The following is a 15670-nucleotide window of genomic DNA, read 5'->3' as shown; positions in this document are numbered from 1 at the left end:
TATCACTTTAATTTCTCATTTCTAGATAATGTTTTCTAAAATTTTAACCTTGAAAATATCTCCTTTTGTGCCAGTTTTCAATGAAAAAATGATACTGTATAGCTGCTGTAAAAATAATAGCCGAAAATATGTACAAAATTTTTATATATTTTTTTTGTATATATATATATACATTTTGTATGTTAATATACAAAATATACAAATTTTATATACTTTTTCGGCTACCAAATGTAAATAATTTTTGGCACGGGCTAAAATTGATAATACAACCTGGTTATTCGTTTGCTTCAATAATATGCCTAGAAGTGATCGTGGCAGCTCTATTTTTTTTTTCAATTTTAACTTTTCTTTTTGGAAAAATCAACTGAAAATTTTAAATGTATATATATACAAAAAATATATATAAATTTTATATATTTTTTCGGCTATTATTTTTACACCGACTATAAAATGTCATTTTCTCATTAAAAACTGACATAGAAGGGGATATTTTCAAGGTCAAAATTTTAGAAGAAATTATTTTAAAAAGGAGGAATTAAAGTGATAATTTGCATTATTCAATAAAAGAGGAAACGTTTTGCTTCAGAGCAGAAGTTTTGCTTCATGAATCAGAGTTAGGTAACATCATTAGTTTTGAACACATTGTGTCAGTGAGATTAAATGTGCTCCACTTTAGCATACTTAAGGGACTAAATATGCTCAAGGTTATATTTGAGAGACCAAAATAGACCTATCCTCGAAGATAAGGGACAATATTGATAAAAAACTCTAGATTTTTCATTTGTGGTTTTTGACCAGCGGAACGACGCCGTATTGGTTTCCTTTCTAGTAATAATGGATTTCATATTTTCATGTTCTTGTTAGTAAAAAAAGATATTTTTCTGATATGATTGTGGACATGTGAATAGTGACAGGGAGGAAAATAGAGAAGGAGGGGTTTATGATATAATCATAACATTATCTATACTAATTTTTTTTTTTACATTATTAGTGTAGTTTATTAAATCAGCATATTTTCTTCAATAAATTGTGAATATTTATATGTAATTAGTTATTATGTGACTTAATAGTATAAAAATTCTTTTATATTATCTCTTTATAAAAGTAAAATTCATGAAAAATTTGCATCTAAATAGACTAAAGTTAAAGCCATTATGCTATTATATCATCTCCCACATTAGGCAAGTCAAATAGTTTTTTCTATTACTATAATTTTTTTTTTCCAAATAATTTAAATATATTCTTTTACTATGAAATAATGTGAGTTAAGATAGGAATATATTTTAATTAAAAAATATGAATATGTTTTTGAAACCGTACCTTATCCTACTCTGGAAATTGGTCTAAATAAGGCCTAGGGTGGGTGGGGAGTGTTATCTTCAGTTGTGCAACTTTGGTTTAGAACTGAAAAAATGGCAACGCCAATTGCAATCCAATTCAAGCCCTCCATTCTCTCATTTCTATCACCTAATTCCTCATCTGTTACTACAAAAGCTCATTTTCTTCAACCCAATGATAAATTCTTGGTCTCTTCTCCTCTCAAACAAATAGTACCCAGTTTATCTTCCCGCCATTTCTCCTTTCTTCAACAGCAGCAGCTTTCTTCAACTCGTTTCGTAGCCTCAGCAGCTCCTGGCGTTGCTGATACTGTTGAAAAAGACAAACTTCCAGCTGATATTCATGTTACTGAAACCCAGGAACCCAATTCCAGAGTACGCTTATTTAGTTTCTTTAACTGTTTTTCTTTTTCAAACCCCAAGTTTTAATTTTCTGCACAAACGTTTGGTTTTTTCATACTGTGACAGTGTTTGATTGGGATTAAGTTTAAGAAAAGAAAGAAAAAAAAGCAGTCTGTTGCACTAAGCTCCCGCTATGGGGTCCGGGAAGGGCCGGACCCAGAGGCGGATCCAGTACTTGAAGGTTATGGGTTCCTACAGTAATCTCAAATTAATATAAAATAATAATTGGGTTCACAGTTAGATATATACAAATATTTAGAGGATTTCTTAATATAAATACAGGGTCTACGCAAGAGTTACTGGGTCCCGGTAACCCATACTCAATGATCTAGGTCCGCCCCTGGCCGGACCACAAGGGTCTATAGTACGCAGTGTTACTCTGCATTTCTGTAAGAAAGCTATTTCCACGGCTCGAACCCGTGTCCTTCTGGTCACGTGACAACAATTTTACCAGTTACACCAACTTTACCGGAAAGAATTTTAAAATTTGTTGTCTAAAACATTGCCATAGACATTTATGTAATGATAAAATCATGTCATTGAGCTTGAGGTAAACAAGCAGTCCTAAGAATTATTTTGTAAATAAAGAAGATGTCATTCCTTTTGGAACAGACTAATAAGGAGAATGTTAATTAAAATTGGAGAGGGAATAATAATTCTCTAACCTAGTGACAAGATTTTTAATCATCTTTTTAAACTTTAAATTTCTGTTATGGATTCTTATCTTGTGCATAAGTGGTTTTTCTCTTTTTCTGAACGAACTTGTGATTGCGTATATGTCAGCTGCCTTGCTAGGTCTTATTATCTTTCTTGAAAAATTCCTACGCTTTATCTCCTGCAAAATTCAAACAGTGGATGTAGGCATTAGCTAAGATTAATAATTCCCTCATTTTAATTTTTCTGATGCATTGAATTTATGATAGCCAAAAAGTAAAAATGCATTGCTATAGTTAAAAGTGGATTGTCAATGCATTACAAAGTGTTCCAAGTATATCAGGAATAGTCAAATTTGAGAATTAGAAATTTAGCTTGATCCTATCTATAGTAGTGAAGTATTCACAGGGTTGAAGGCTCACATATTCTTTTGGTTAAATGTCTAGAAGGAAAAGATGTCATTATGATGTCCGTCATTTGACTTACAAAACTTCAATTCTTTTGCTTTTCGCAGGTCAGGTTGACTGTAGAAGTTCCAACTGTGGTATGCGAGGACTGCTATGGAAGAGTCATAAGAGAGTTCATGAAACACTCAAAGGTTCTAGATGGAAACCTTTTTAAATTTATAACTGTTGTCACATTCCATGCATGAAGCTAATTTATTGTCTTGAGGAGAAGACTATAACATTGTTCTTAAATGTTGTTTCTATACTTTCTTCCTCTTAGGAATACTAGATGTCAGCTTTGATTGCCATGATCCACATTATCTATTGAGTATGATTTAAAACTCCATGGCAACTGCTGGTGCACTGCCTATCTTTTCACTAAATATCTGCTTGCCGATCCACTCCAACTCTGGATTCTAATTCAACGGATGTTGTTCAGGTTCCTGGATTTCGTCCTGGGAAGAATGTTCCAGAAGATATCCTCGTTGGTTATGTTGGGAAGCAAAATGTTCAAAAAGCTGCAGTCGAGTCTATTCTGAAAAGAACACTTCCACATGCCATGTCTTCGGTGCGTCGTCATGCTATTTTTACAAATTTATTAATCTTGTAACAGCTTAGGCTTCTAGAACTGTTGTTACAAATTTGAGGTTTGAGTTTTTACTAATCACTTCCTGTCAAACTGCTTATGTACCTGAAGTTTTTAGGAACTCTTTTCACCTCTGGTGTATCTCATGAATAGAAAACCGGGCCAAAGTGGTGTCTGTCAATACTGTTTTGGCAATTTTAGGAAGTAACTTGTATCTTGCTCTGAAATATTTTACTGCTTGTAAGTAATAATAGGGAATTACATTGTTCGCTTTCCACTTTCTTGGTGTGCTAACTCTGATGCACTGTATGCTGCAGATTACTGGAAAGGCATTGGAAGACTCAATTCGCATTGCGACCAAATTCGCAGACATGGAAAAGACCTATGTGTCTACGAATTCCTTGAGGTTTGTTGAAGACTCAAATTAAATTTAGTTAGTAAACTTTATCTTCCACATCTTCTAAATTGGTTAAAGTAAATGCTGTACTACTGACCAATTAACTGTAAAACTGGTGACAATGAAATTAACCTTCTGATGCATTGGGTAATTTTCTGAACAGTACTCTTTAAGAAATAAATGCGAACAATCTTATGTGCATCTCTGTTAAGCAATGGTTTTGAGTTTGACCAGATAGATACTTCTGTGCAAAATGCTTTTTCCTGGCATATTATAAACTCGTGTTAGATGCTTACAAACTTTTGGCAGTTTTTGTTTTTCAAACAATTTTCAGTGCTAACCGAATAAATTTTGGAGTTTACATCCTAACATTTAAAAATTTAGATCTGCAGCATAGGCCTTAAGGAGGAAAACTGAATAAGAAAATAACGATAATGAGTTTCTTGTTATGCCGACTTGTTCAAAAGCTGTTTTATGCCATCTTTTCTTAGACATGTGCCTTAGTCTTTGTATTTCTGTTCCTCGGCAATAAAATAAAAGTAATAACATTCTCATGCGTTGTGGTTAGACTTGCACTTTTCATGATCTACAGTTGCTGTTATTAGCTTTAGAATTGAAAAGTGAGAAGAGTTTGATCTAGTTAATACTAATTGAGGTGGTACCGCCTTTGAGAAGCATATCACCTGAAAATTCTGGTCAACTTGAGAAATCATATATGCGATGGCCTATGGCCACAAAAAGGTAAGGGAAGTCCTGACCTGAGATTTGTGATGATTGTAGGTATGATGTGATTGTCGATGTGGCTCCTGAAATCAAGTGGAAACCTGACAATGCATATAAGAATCTTAAGGTTGTTGTTGAGCTTGACAGTGATATGGATGCTCAGACAGCTTCAGAAAAAGAATTTAAACGGCGTCACAAGTCTCTGGGTGCATTGAAAATTGTTACTGACCGGGGTTTACAGGTATAACCATTGGTTCCTCGGTCTAAGCTGGATAGCTTCTTGAAAGCATCTACAGGGTTTGAATGAGTTTGTTTAACTCTTCTCTCTGCTTCCTTACTAGTTTAATGCCTAAATTATACATTGAATATATTAAATCAGCATAAATGAATATGCATGCCATCGTATCCTCTTTGCTTAAGAGTCCACAAAATCAGATGCAACTCAACAGCTCCTACGGACTTCTGCCAGCACCACACCTTCCCCCAATCACAGCTGCTTCCTCACCTCGCTGCTGAAACCCTTCCTCACCTCGTTTCTGTTTACACCATTTGCAATAAAATGAAACATTTCTACAAATGACAGTTTAAATTGGTTAAGTGATATCATTCATGCGATAAAATGAAGATCTTTCAACGCTGAGTAAAAATGCAAAAAACTCTTTCATTTTTGAAGAAATAACCTAAATAGCCACCCATTCAACTGCTTAAATTAACAATAGCTGGCGGATGTATAATATATGTATTATTCATGTATAATATGTGTATAACCATGTATAATCACTGTATAATCTACATATACTGTCTTGAAAAGTGAATCCGGCCGGTTATTTGTGTAAAGATCCCTTCATTTTTCAGTCCCCAGCACGAGCACACGCTGAAAAGTTATGATATGATTTGCAACCTTCCTTTTGTGATATATAAGCATTATCTTTTACTTTCATTAGCACGAACTGACTTTGATGTCGGAAAGCATTTTTGGTTTCTCTTCTTCCTAGCATACTCATTTACAGAGTATTGATCATATAGGTACTGTTACATTCTCCAACTTCTGTGCATTTGGCACTGAGATTAAGTCCAGAGGCATACATAAGTAATTGAGAAGGATATTCTTTTTGTTTTATGCATATGATATTTTGTTTACGTAAGTATCCAAAAATTCTCCAGGTTGGCGATGTTGCAGTGATTGATATATCAGCAACTACAATTGAACAAGATGGATCAGATGCTAAAAGCATACCTGCTGCAGAGAGTAAAGGCTAGTATTCCTTTAGTATATATTTTTTTTTTTAATGAAATAAGGTCTCCTAGTATGTTTTAGTTGCTTGTCCTATTATTGAAAGTGTTTGAGCTGATTGTATCTATATTTATGGTTCAGGTTTCAACTTTGACACAGAAGATGGAGATAATGTCCTTCCCGGTTTTCTTGACTCAATTATTGGTATTAAACGTGGTGAAACGAAGTCATTCCCTTTGGTATTTCCAGACTCATGGAAACAAGAGGATCTTCGTGGTGTTCATGCTCAATTCACAGTGAGTTCCTATGCCACCTGATAAAGATTTGAAGTGAATTCAACAACATCTAAATAGTTATGATTACTTTGTTTATCATCTCTCACTTTTCCATCTAGGCAAGATTTCCTTCTCTCTTTTGGCGCATTCCCTGACTGATTGCCCCATGTTTACCTTCACTACTAAAAGTGACGAAATACTTTAACCATAATACTGCAAAGAAAATGTTGACTTCAAGAATTGACTAAAGCTCATCTAACAATATTGTTGGCTGTCACTATAGAGAAGAATTGCATAATCTTGCTGGTCAGTTGAAATTGATGTGGAATCTAGTTTTGATTTTTCAAGTTTTAGCCGTAGGGTGTTCTGCGCTCATCTGAATAAAGATTTCTGTTAAGTGTTTCTAAGCAAAAGTTAGTGCAACTTACTCGACCACTTTAAGGCTGATTGATCGTGTTTTTTTTTTTTTCTGAGATCACTTCGAGCTTTTTGCCAAATTAGGTTGAGTAGGGAAGAAACTTACTTAGATTATTAATATGTACAACTCAGTATAATTTTGATGAAAGTTCTTCCTTTTGTTTTTCTCATCAGGTTGATTGTAAAGAACTGTTCTACAGAGATTTGCCTGAGGTGAATGACTCGATTGCTGATAAGCTTATCCCGGGATGCAGCTCCATTGAGGAGGTAGGACTGCTTCTTCTTTTTTTTCCTCATATGTGCCAACCATATGTGCAGCAGAGGAGTTATAGGAAAGCAATTTATTTTCCTGAATGACATCGAAGTTGAGGAAATTTCCTGCTAAATAATTTGCAGGTAAAGCAAGCATTGCTACAAAGATGTCTTGAAGTTGAACAGGCAGCTAAAGACCAAGCAACTGATAATGCCATCTTAGACCAGCTATACAAGGTTTCTTTCCATTTCTTTATTCAACAGTCATGTCTAGCAAATAAAAACATGCAAGCCATAGTGAACATGTGTTGCTGGATTGACAAATTTCTTCTGATCAGCTCTAGCTTACAAATCACAAGCTGAGTTTTTCCCTTAACTCTGATTATGGGCTTATGGCCATATGAACACGCAGTTCGTTTCCTATATAACAAAATTCTTTGAATAAATTTTACACCCGCCAGTCGGTGAGAATTACTTAGGTTTTATTGTTATTATTTGCTCTGCTCACTACTAAAAGATTGCTGATGTTTGAGATATGGTAATCCTGTTGTGCCGCAGACTCGCACTCATACATAGACCCTAAGTTTGGTGACTATTTCCATACATGTATTAGATTTCGTTTTGTTAACCTTTTGTTTATGATGAGTTTATGACATTTTCTCTTATGATCTAGATGGTTGAAGTTGATATTCCTCAATCTCTCTTCGAAGAGCAAGGAAGACAACTCTATGGAGCTCAACTTTTACAATTGCAGGTCAGAAATAGTATTCACCAGTCAGTTGTCTCTCCATTTATGGACTAAAGTGCATGCTCTGATCTAATCATTATCTTTGTTTTAGGCAAATATGAAACTGAGCGAACAGCAGCTGGCATCGTTATCAAGCCCAAGGGCCGTGAATGAGTTCCTTGAAGCACAAAAAGAAAATATAACAAGTATTATAAAGCAAAATTTAGCTGTTGGTGACATATTTATACGTGAAAATTTGCAGGTACATTCCGTCTTTATGTGATGATATATGATCCCCCATCAAAATTCCGATAATTATTTTTCCCTTCATCTTTATCATTGGCTGCTTAAAATTTCTAAAATTATTAGTAGGTTAACTGACCCTCCTTATCTCAAGCCCCTTTGGCTCTGGTGCAACCTCAAAGCCTTAAGTCGTACTCAGATTTCATATAGTTACTATAGTCTGCACATTAGCTATTGTTTGATATTTGTTATAAATACTAGTTGCTCGTCTTTTGGCAAGGTAATAAAATAGGTTATATTTAAGAACTACTCAAAACAACGAAAGTAGTCTTGTTGTTGTTGTTGTTCCGCCAGTCTTTCTTCAACTACCAACTATACTCAATTTGTGATTCACTTTCCTCCACGTAGGTAGCATTTCTAGTTCTATAACAACAACCATCTGCTTATCTATGCTCTGCTCCTACGCATTTTACCTACTTAGGCATGCTGATAGTGCAGCTTACCTTTTCTGATCATTATTAGTCATTTACTGGACTTTGCAGTTTTCAACAGAGGAGCTAGTGAAAGAGGTTCAGAACTCAATTGAAGAATTCCAAAAGTCTCAACAGGAGTACGATGAGGACCGAGTTAAGCAACAGGTTAGAATTTAATTGAATTGTTCTGACAATAACGTATTAAATATAGTTGTCCGCAGAATCTAAAGTGACTCGATCATAATAGGAATGCAGAAACTATCTTGATAATCCAATTTGACAGGACTAGACATTGTTTCTTTCTACGCCAAATATTGCACCAGTTTAAGCAAGTCTTACACCATATTAAGGAAAATGCTTGTCCCTTAATGTTGTCCAGGTACAAGAAGTACTTGAAGGGGCTAAAGTACTTGAATGGCTGAGGGAAAATGCAGATATTCAGTACATAACTAGGTGAAAAGACATAAATGTTCAATGTTCAAAGAAAGGATAAGCTTTCGACTTAGTTTGATGCTTCTGAGAAATCTGTCATCCTCTAAAGCACCATGCATGGTGTTGGTGATCCCAGATGATCAAAGAATGTCACCAACTGATGTCGCCAAATGCTTCAAGCAAAGTTTCGGCAGTATCAAGTTTCCAGAACTTATAGTGCTACGCGATTGTTAGCTTGGTTTGAAGGAGCTTCTCGAATCTGAGCATCGTTTTTTTTAATCAACTGATGCAATTTCCAGACTGATGAATCATCCTGATTTCCGTATCGGAATCCAAAAAGTCACCATTTTAAAGTTGGTGAACTGAAACTATATGCATTTTGAGAGGCACTCCAGAGAATGTTTAGTGCTGTACATTCATAAGCTGCTTATTGGTGTAACCTTCTATTACCCAATCTGATTGTGTTTCTTATTGCTAAATTATGTGATTAAGCAATTTAATGAAGCATCCTATAGTATTTAAGGGTGATTTTGGCAAGTAAGGATTCCCCACACATTAAATTTCAGTTTGCCAAAATATACCAACTTAGGGAGAACTAGGATTGACATAGTAAAAATTTCTCCCTACATTTGTTTCACAGGATCTGGTGTTTGCGATCACTGACTGATTCTCAAAAAGTGTTTGAAAAGATAAAAGAAATGGAGGGAAGTGAGAGAAACAGGGAAAAAATTTTGGTGCATAACTTTGAATATGAGTTTAAGAAGAGTAAATGTGCAGAAATGGACCCATAACATCTCAACTACGAAGAAATATTGTGCGCGAATCTGGCAGCAGTAGTGTTCAATAGTTTTCCAGCTGTCTCTGCCGAAACATCTGCCCCAGCCTATAGTAAAGTGCTTTCTGATCCTCAAAGCTGAGATTCCTTACTATCTGCAGTAGCAAGGGAATCAGTTACAGATTACTTATCCACGGTTATTCAAAATCTTCAATTAGTTTACTTCTTTTAATTATCTGCACAAGTGGGGTCTGGGAAGGGTAGCGTGTACGCAGACCTTACCCCTACTCCGGAGGAGTAGAGAGGTTGTTTTTGATAGACCCTCGAAAACGAATTATGTGCTTGCTTTTGTGCCTTGGAATTAGCAACACATCCATTTGACGTGTAGTTTTCACAAGCAATGTTCACCAATTTGGCTATATTTTTCATGTCTTTTTAGTACATAATATAGCCACAGCAAATGTTTAAGCATGTAACATTCACCTTTTGCACTCTGTTAGAAAATCAGTTATTACCTGATCTAAAATCATCTCAACAGAGCAGTCCTGAGGAACAAATGACTGGTAGTAGATGTAGACAAAAATTGCCATCACCATCTGCATATATGTAACACAACCTTAGCGCTTACACTGTTGAACTTCAAATAAGAGGAAGTAATTTTGTGTCCGAACAAGTAAACGCTTCAACTCTCTATCATCTTAACAAAATATTTAAGGTAAACGAAAACATTTTATTTTGTAAAAAACTCAGTGCACAAGTAGTTTCTTTAGTTTGAAGATAACTGCTTGATTCTTGAGTATTACCTGGCAATCCATCCTATCAGTGAAACCGCCGTGTCCAGGAATATAATATCCAAAGTCCTGGATGATTCCATGTAAATGGATGATATCAGTGACTAAAAAGTACAAAGGTAATACTATTCAATTTCAAATAACAGCTATACAGACCTTGATCTTAAAGGCTCTCTTGAAACCACTAGCGAAAAATCCACCAAATGGAGCTATTATCGACGCAAATAAACCCAGGCATAAAGCATGCCATTGCACTGGTAGTATTGATATCTCCTTCAGAGGGAACTGAAAGAATTCACTAAATGATAATGAGTATGTAAGTTCTATAAGCAGCGGAGGAAGTTCATGCTAAATGTAGAGCTAAGAAAGTCTCTGATATTGTGCTTATTATAGAGTATCGATTCGATTATTATATCACCTTTGCTTGCTATGGTTACTACTTGTTGTTTCTGCTTCTATTTTAGTTTTTTTCTCTTGAGCCGGGGTCTATCCGAAACAGTCTCTCTACCTTCGTAAGGTAGGGGTAAGGTGTGCATACACTCTACTCTTCCCAGACCTCACTTTATGGGTGGGATTCAGGGGCGGCTCAACGGATCTTGTGGCCTAAGGCTAAACCATATTCAGAAGCCCTTAAATTTATTTTATAAAATATTTACACCAACAACAAAATTTGCTTTTTAGATAACAAATTAATCATTTAAGATAAAAAAAAGCTAATTTCAAAAAAAAAAAAAAAAGAAGAAGAAGAGCACAAAAATTAAAGTGGTGGACTATCGGATGTTGAGGTCCATAACTCAAAGTGAAAATTTTGATTTGGCTATCATCACCAAAAAAAAAAAAAGAAAATAAATAAATGTACATAACGTAGTAGTTTAAGTCATAAATCAATTGCAAGGCATAAATTGAGCAGTAAATGGGGGAACGGGGTTATAATATTCAAAATGACCGGCCGGATCGTTACACTAAAATAGATTGTAAATAACCTAATATAATATGTCGAATTACACTAAAAGAAAATTGGTGCATGAATGCTTTTGTGTTCATGCAGTTTCATAGAACATTGAAAAAGAAATTTATTATGTTGTCGATATATATAACTTAATTCCTATATAAAAAGGATAAAATTAAAATTGAAGAGTGAAGCAAATATACTAATTAATGAGGGAAGAAAATTACCATAATTTATAAATTTATTTGTATAAATAACCTCAATCGAGTAACAAAAAAAATATACTGTAACACTTTTCTTTATACTAATTATTTATATAATAATAAGAATTTAATAATAATAATAATAATAATAATAATAATAATAATAATAATAATAATAATAATAATAATAATAATAATAATAATAATAATAATAATTTAAAATAAATTTGGGGCCTCCAAATTTTGGGGGCCTAAGGCAATGGCCTCGCTGTCCAAAGCCTTAGATCCGCCCCTGCCTATTGCTCACTACAGTCACAAACTATGTCCTCGTATGTGCAAAGCATCCACCTATCAGTTCGAGCATTTAAACATCAAGATTGCCTAAGCAATGGATTATTTCATCAAGCACAAATTAGATGACTTAGGGTGTGACTTGAACGATACAAACTAGTAGAATTGTGTTTTTATAAAACTCAATACCAGCTTGTTAAAAGATTAGATTGAACTAGCAGTTGTAGCAGATCTGAGCCATCTTTTGTAACAAGATTTCATTTGATTTTGATAGTTTCTCATGGAACTACTGAGACTACATTGTTAGCAGCTGATATAGATCAATCAATCAATCAACTATGCCTTAGTCCCAAGCTAGTAGGAGAACGTTGATAATATAGATTTTTTTTAAAAAAAAACCATCAAACTTAAAAGTCAACAAGTAAGAAAAACCACACATCATTGGTAGAAAGAATTGTCAAAACAGTTCCAGAGGATTCACTCTTTTCAAGTTACCATCAGAATGCTTGATATTGTGAGTTCTAGGCTAATGGGCTGAAAGCTTTTAGCATTATAGTTTTGTAATTTCGATTTCGTGATGAAAGAGAGAACGGCTAATATTCACATCCGCAAAGCAAGATTGCAGTTTTCACAGAAAGGTATTAATGATGCAGACTCACCCATTGAGGCCATCCAGTTATAGAATAGTATTCTGGCTTGAATAAAGGACCAGGATCACATTGAAGCCAACCAGTAGATAGATCCTGCATATACATTGTTATGTAAGTAATTATCAAGAATGGTAGCCAAAAAATTCTTCAAAGATAAAGTTCTCACCTTTCTTGGACATGTCAACCATTGGAAACGGCCGAGGACATTTGCAAACTGCATACAAGCTGAAAATTTCAATTACAAAATTCACATTTTGAAGGTGCTTCACATAAAACTTTTCTGTGTATGCCCTTCTAGAAAGAGGAGGGAAGATCGAGTAACAAGCCAAATACCACCTAAAAGAATCAAAATATTTCCATCTCAACTAGAGGCGGAGCCAGGAGCCAGGATTTCAACCTTATGGATTCTGTTAGAACGACGACTTCAAGTGCTAATGACTGGGTTCTAAATTTAATATTTGTTCATATTTAATAAATTTCTTAACACAAAATATGCTATTTGAGCAAAAGTTACTGGGTTCGGCCGAACCCGTAGCTCGGCTTCTGCCTCCGCCCCTGGATTCTCAACCAAGTATATCTACAACTATAAGCCGTGGCATAAGAACAGAACAAGATCAAGTCCCTCCTCTATTATTAAGTCTTGGATACAATGACAAAACTACTTCCATCTAAACCAAGTGTAAAAAATACAATCAGTTGACAAAAAGAGCAGGAGATTAGGAAGATCGAAAACTGGAAGTCCTGAAAAGGTGCCACTGACCAAGAAAGCTGTTATGATGGTGGCAATAGATGCTCCAATGAAGCCTTCCCATGTCTTCTTTGGAGAAAGCTTGATCAAAGGTGTCTTCCCAAAGAAGAAACCAAAGAAATAAGCTGCTACATCATTCATAGCTATAAGTGATGCTGGAAGAAGAAACCTGCAACAGTAGAATTAAATGTCGATGCACTCTACGGTAAAGAAAGCGACCTAACTCCACGATAGTTAAGATCATCTCTGACCAACAATTTGCTAGTTCTTTGAATATGTATCCACAAGCCTTAAAAGATGATTCTCTTTAATATTCCCAACTTACCACTAACGGACAGGGAAGCATATTTTTAATCGAATTTTGTTGCCATAGCTTAAGGTGCAAATTTAGATTACATGGTAGATGAAGCAGTTCTTGCATTACGGAAATCAAGTGGAATACGATGAAAATACTTAAGTTGCCACAATCTCCTCTGTGGGATAGAGCTCCAAAGATACAATTTCGAGATGTTCGTAACTCTTAGATAAGATAAAGTGCAGACAAAATTATGCATTCATTAGCATTTTTGAAAAGGAAACTCAGACAGTAAAAGAAACATCTATCTAGGGGAGGTTTAGGCATTTCTTTCATTGTATGGTTCATAAGGCTATGCCGTATAATATCTATAATTCAATGATTAACCAAAAGAAGCATTTAATTAATGCATCAACAGGAGTAGAAATTTTTAGAAAATCACATATTAACTTCCTGAAAACTTATATTACCAGAAAATGCCTTCAAATATGTTGGCTACAGTAAAAGAGGATTGAGTGAAGACCACAAATAGAATCATGTGCGTCCATGCATACTGACCAAATTGATACTTGTATGTCCTCTTCTTTAGTGTTAGTATGAACCACACAAGTCCTGTAAATACAAATGATCATCACATAATTAACATTTTGTTAAAAAGCTTGCGATTCAAAAAAAGGGCAGCCCGGTGCACTAAGCTCCCGCTATGTGCGGGTTCCGGGGAAGGGCTGGACCACAAGGGTCTATTGTACGCAGCCTTACCCTGCATTTCTACAAGAGGCTGTTTCCACGGCTTGAACCCGTGACCTCCTGGTCACATGACATCAACTTTACCAGTTACGCCAAGGCTCCCCTTCGAATAGGTAGTTAAACGTTAACTGATCAAAGCATCAAAAGTCACATAGTGATATAAATGATAAATTGACCATACCTGAAATATACAGAAAGTAGCAAAAGACCATCTGATACTTGATGACCTTGCCTACTAGCTTATATGAGAATTCATCTGAAGTTACAGTGTTTACAAGCTGTTGGCTGAGTATGCGTCCATACACAAACAACATGCCTGTGAAGAAAAAGTACCTGAACAATATAAAATGCATACTTCAGTTATATTTCCATTTTGAGTAGCTGCAATCAAAGTTACATACAGGGGAATTCTTACCAATTTAGTAGCCTAAATCCAGGTAGGCATCTATCTTCATCAGGTCTTCTAAGTAGATTGAATAGCTCGAAGGTCATGATTATTTGAATGACAACGACCATCGCACAAATATACAGATGACCCAAGTATAGAATGATGATGATGCTTATAAGCATCCATAGAGAAGAATACGTTCGAATCCACATTGATCTATATTTGTTTTGTTCATCTACTTTGCTTAGCTCAGGAAATATCTGACATGAACAAAATTAAAATTAACCACGTTCAACTTCTCTAGCCAAACAACCACAAATTGTAGCAGAATAAAACTCATTATCTTCCATCTAATATGCTTAACAGATAAAATCAGCAGCGGGATCAGAGGCAGAGGCGGAGCTAGTATTTCAAAGCTTATGGATTCAAAATTCTAAGCATTTTAAGTTACTAGGTTCTAAATTATTAAGGCGTAAACAATCAATGAATTGTTCAAGAGAAATACAGGGCCTGAACCAAAACTACTGGGTTCGCCGAATCCGTAGCCAGAATACTGGCTCCGCCAATGATCAGAGGAACATAAAATTCATTGGACTTTTTTTGTCCACGTCACCTTAAGGTGATGGTGCAAAACTATGCACCGTTAGCATAGATAAGTTAAAGAAATTCCTGATTCAAGTAATAGTATTCAGTAGGAACAAAATTCAAGCAAATTTATAGTAATAAAAAGATGAAATTAAGAAGTTGCTATACCACCTCCTGCGTCCGTCTACGGCGGATTCGGGTAGGTGTTGATGGTGACGAAGGGATGAGATGATCCTGCATTTTTAATATTGCTTCTGCCTTCCCCAAACAAATTAAGATAATTAACGATCAATCAAGAAAATTAAACCAGACGAGATAAAGAAGAAGCTGTAACGCATGCAGATGTGTTACGTTCGATCAACAAACCAACAGTGGTAGCTGTGGAATGTAATGAACAATGGCGATCTCATCTCTCGCTAAGCTCAAATTTTCACGAAAATATAGTTTGTTTCTGAAAACTTTGTCCGCTTCAATTGCCTGTTAAGTTTTTCTATCGCCACGTGTAGTCCCTATAGTTAGCTAGGAAGAAAAGAATAGAAACTTATAATATAAGTGTTTATTTCACGTATGATTATTAAGTGTCATCCATTATTATAAAAGTACAAATTTCACTAAAATTTGTATCATATTATTTATCTATCTATATCTAT

General features: G+C 35.1%; 2 protein-coding genes across 3 annotated transcripts; one reads left to right on the top strand and one right to left on the bottom strand.

Moving 5' to 3' along the window:
• The first annotated feature begins 1332 nt into the window (after nucleotides 1–1332).
• On the top strand, nucleotides 1333–9135 carry LOC107821936 (trigger factor-like protein TIG, Chloroplastic). Its single transcript, XM_016648407.2, has 13 exons — nucleotides 1333–1712; nucleotides 2908–2991; nucleotides 3279–3407; nucleotides 3743–3831; nucleotides 4603–4786; nucleotides 5710–5800; nucleotides 5921–6075; nucleotides 6646–6738; nucleotides 6868–6960; nucleotides 7397–7477; nucleotides 7563–7712; nucleotides 8236–8331; nucleotides 8546–9135. The coding sequence occupies exons 1-13, from the start codon at nucleotides 1413–1415 to the stop codon at nucleotides 8621–8623; spliced, it is 1623 nt and encodes a 540-aa protein (XP_016503893.2). The 5' UTR covers nucleotides 1333–1412; the 3' UTR covers nucleotides 8624–9135.
• Nucleotides 9136–9314: 179 nt separating this feature from the next.
• Nucleotides 9315–15465, bottom strand: LOC107821937 (phosphatidate cytidylyltransferase 1). Of its 2 annotated transcripts, none has more exons than XM_016648408.2 (11): nucleotides 15189–15465; nucleotides 14463–14695; nucleotides 14229–14380; nucleotides 13771–13912; nucleotides 13018–13174; nucleotides 12424–12471; nucleotides 12267–12350; nucleotides 10321–10449; nucleotides 10177–10233; nucleotides 9889–9969; nucleotides 9315–9528 (listed from the first exon to the last, which is right to left on the bottom strand). In XM_016648408.2, the coding sequence occupies exons 1-11, from the start codon at nucleotides 15258–15260 to the stop codon at nucleotides 9439–9441; spliced, it is 1245 nt and encodes a 414-aa protein (XP_016503894.1). In that variant the 5' UTR covers nucleotides 15261–15465; the 3' UTR covers nucleotides 9315–9438. The 2 variants fall into 2 exon arrangements, with proteins under 2 accessions (XP_016503894.1, XP_016503895.1); XM_016648409.2 differs by having other exon boundaries at nucleotides 15192–15465.
• Between the last annotated feature and the right edge of the window lie 205 nt (nucleotides 15466–15670).

The sequence above is a fragment of the Nicotiana tabacum genome, chromosome 10 (assembly GCF_000715075.1).
Source record: "Nicotiana tabacum cultivar K326 chromosome 10, ASM71507v2, whole genome shotgun sequence".
Lineage (NCBI taxonomy): Eukaryota > Viridiplantae > Streptophyta > Magnoliopsida > Solanales > Solanaceae > Nicotiana > Nicotiana tabacum.
The sequence above is the reverse complement of the archived record's forward strand: the minus strand, read 5'-3'. Positions and strand labels throughout refer to the sequence as shown.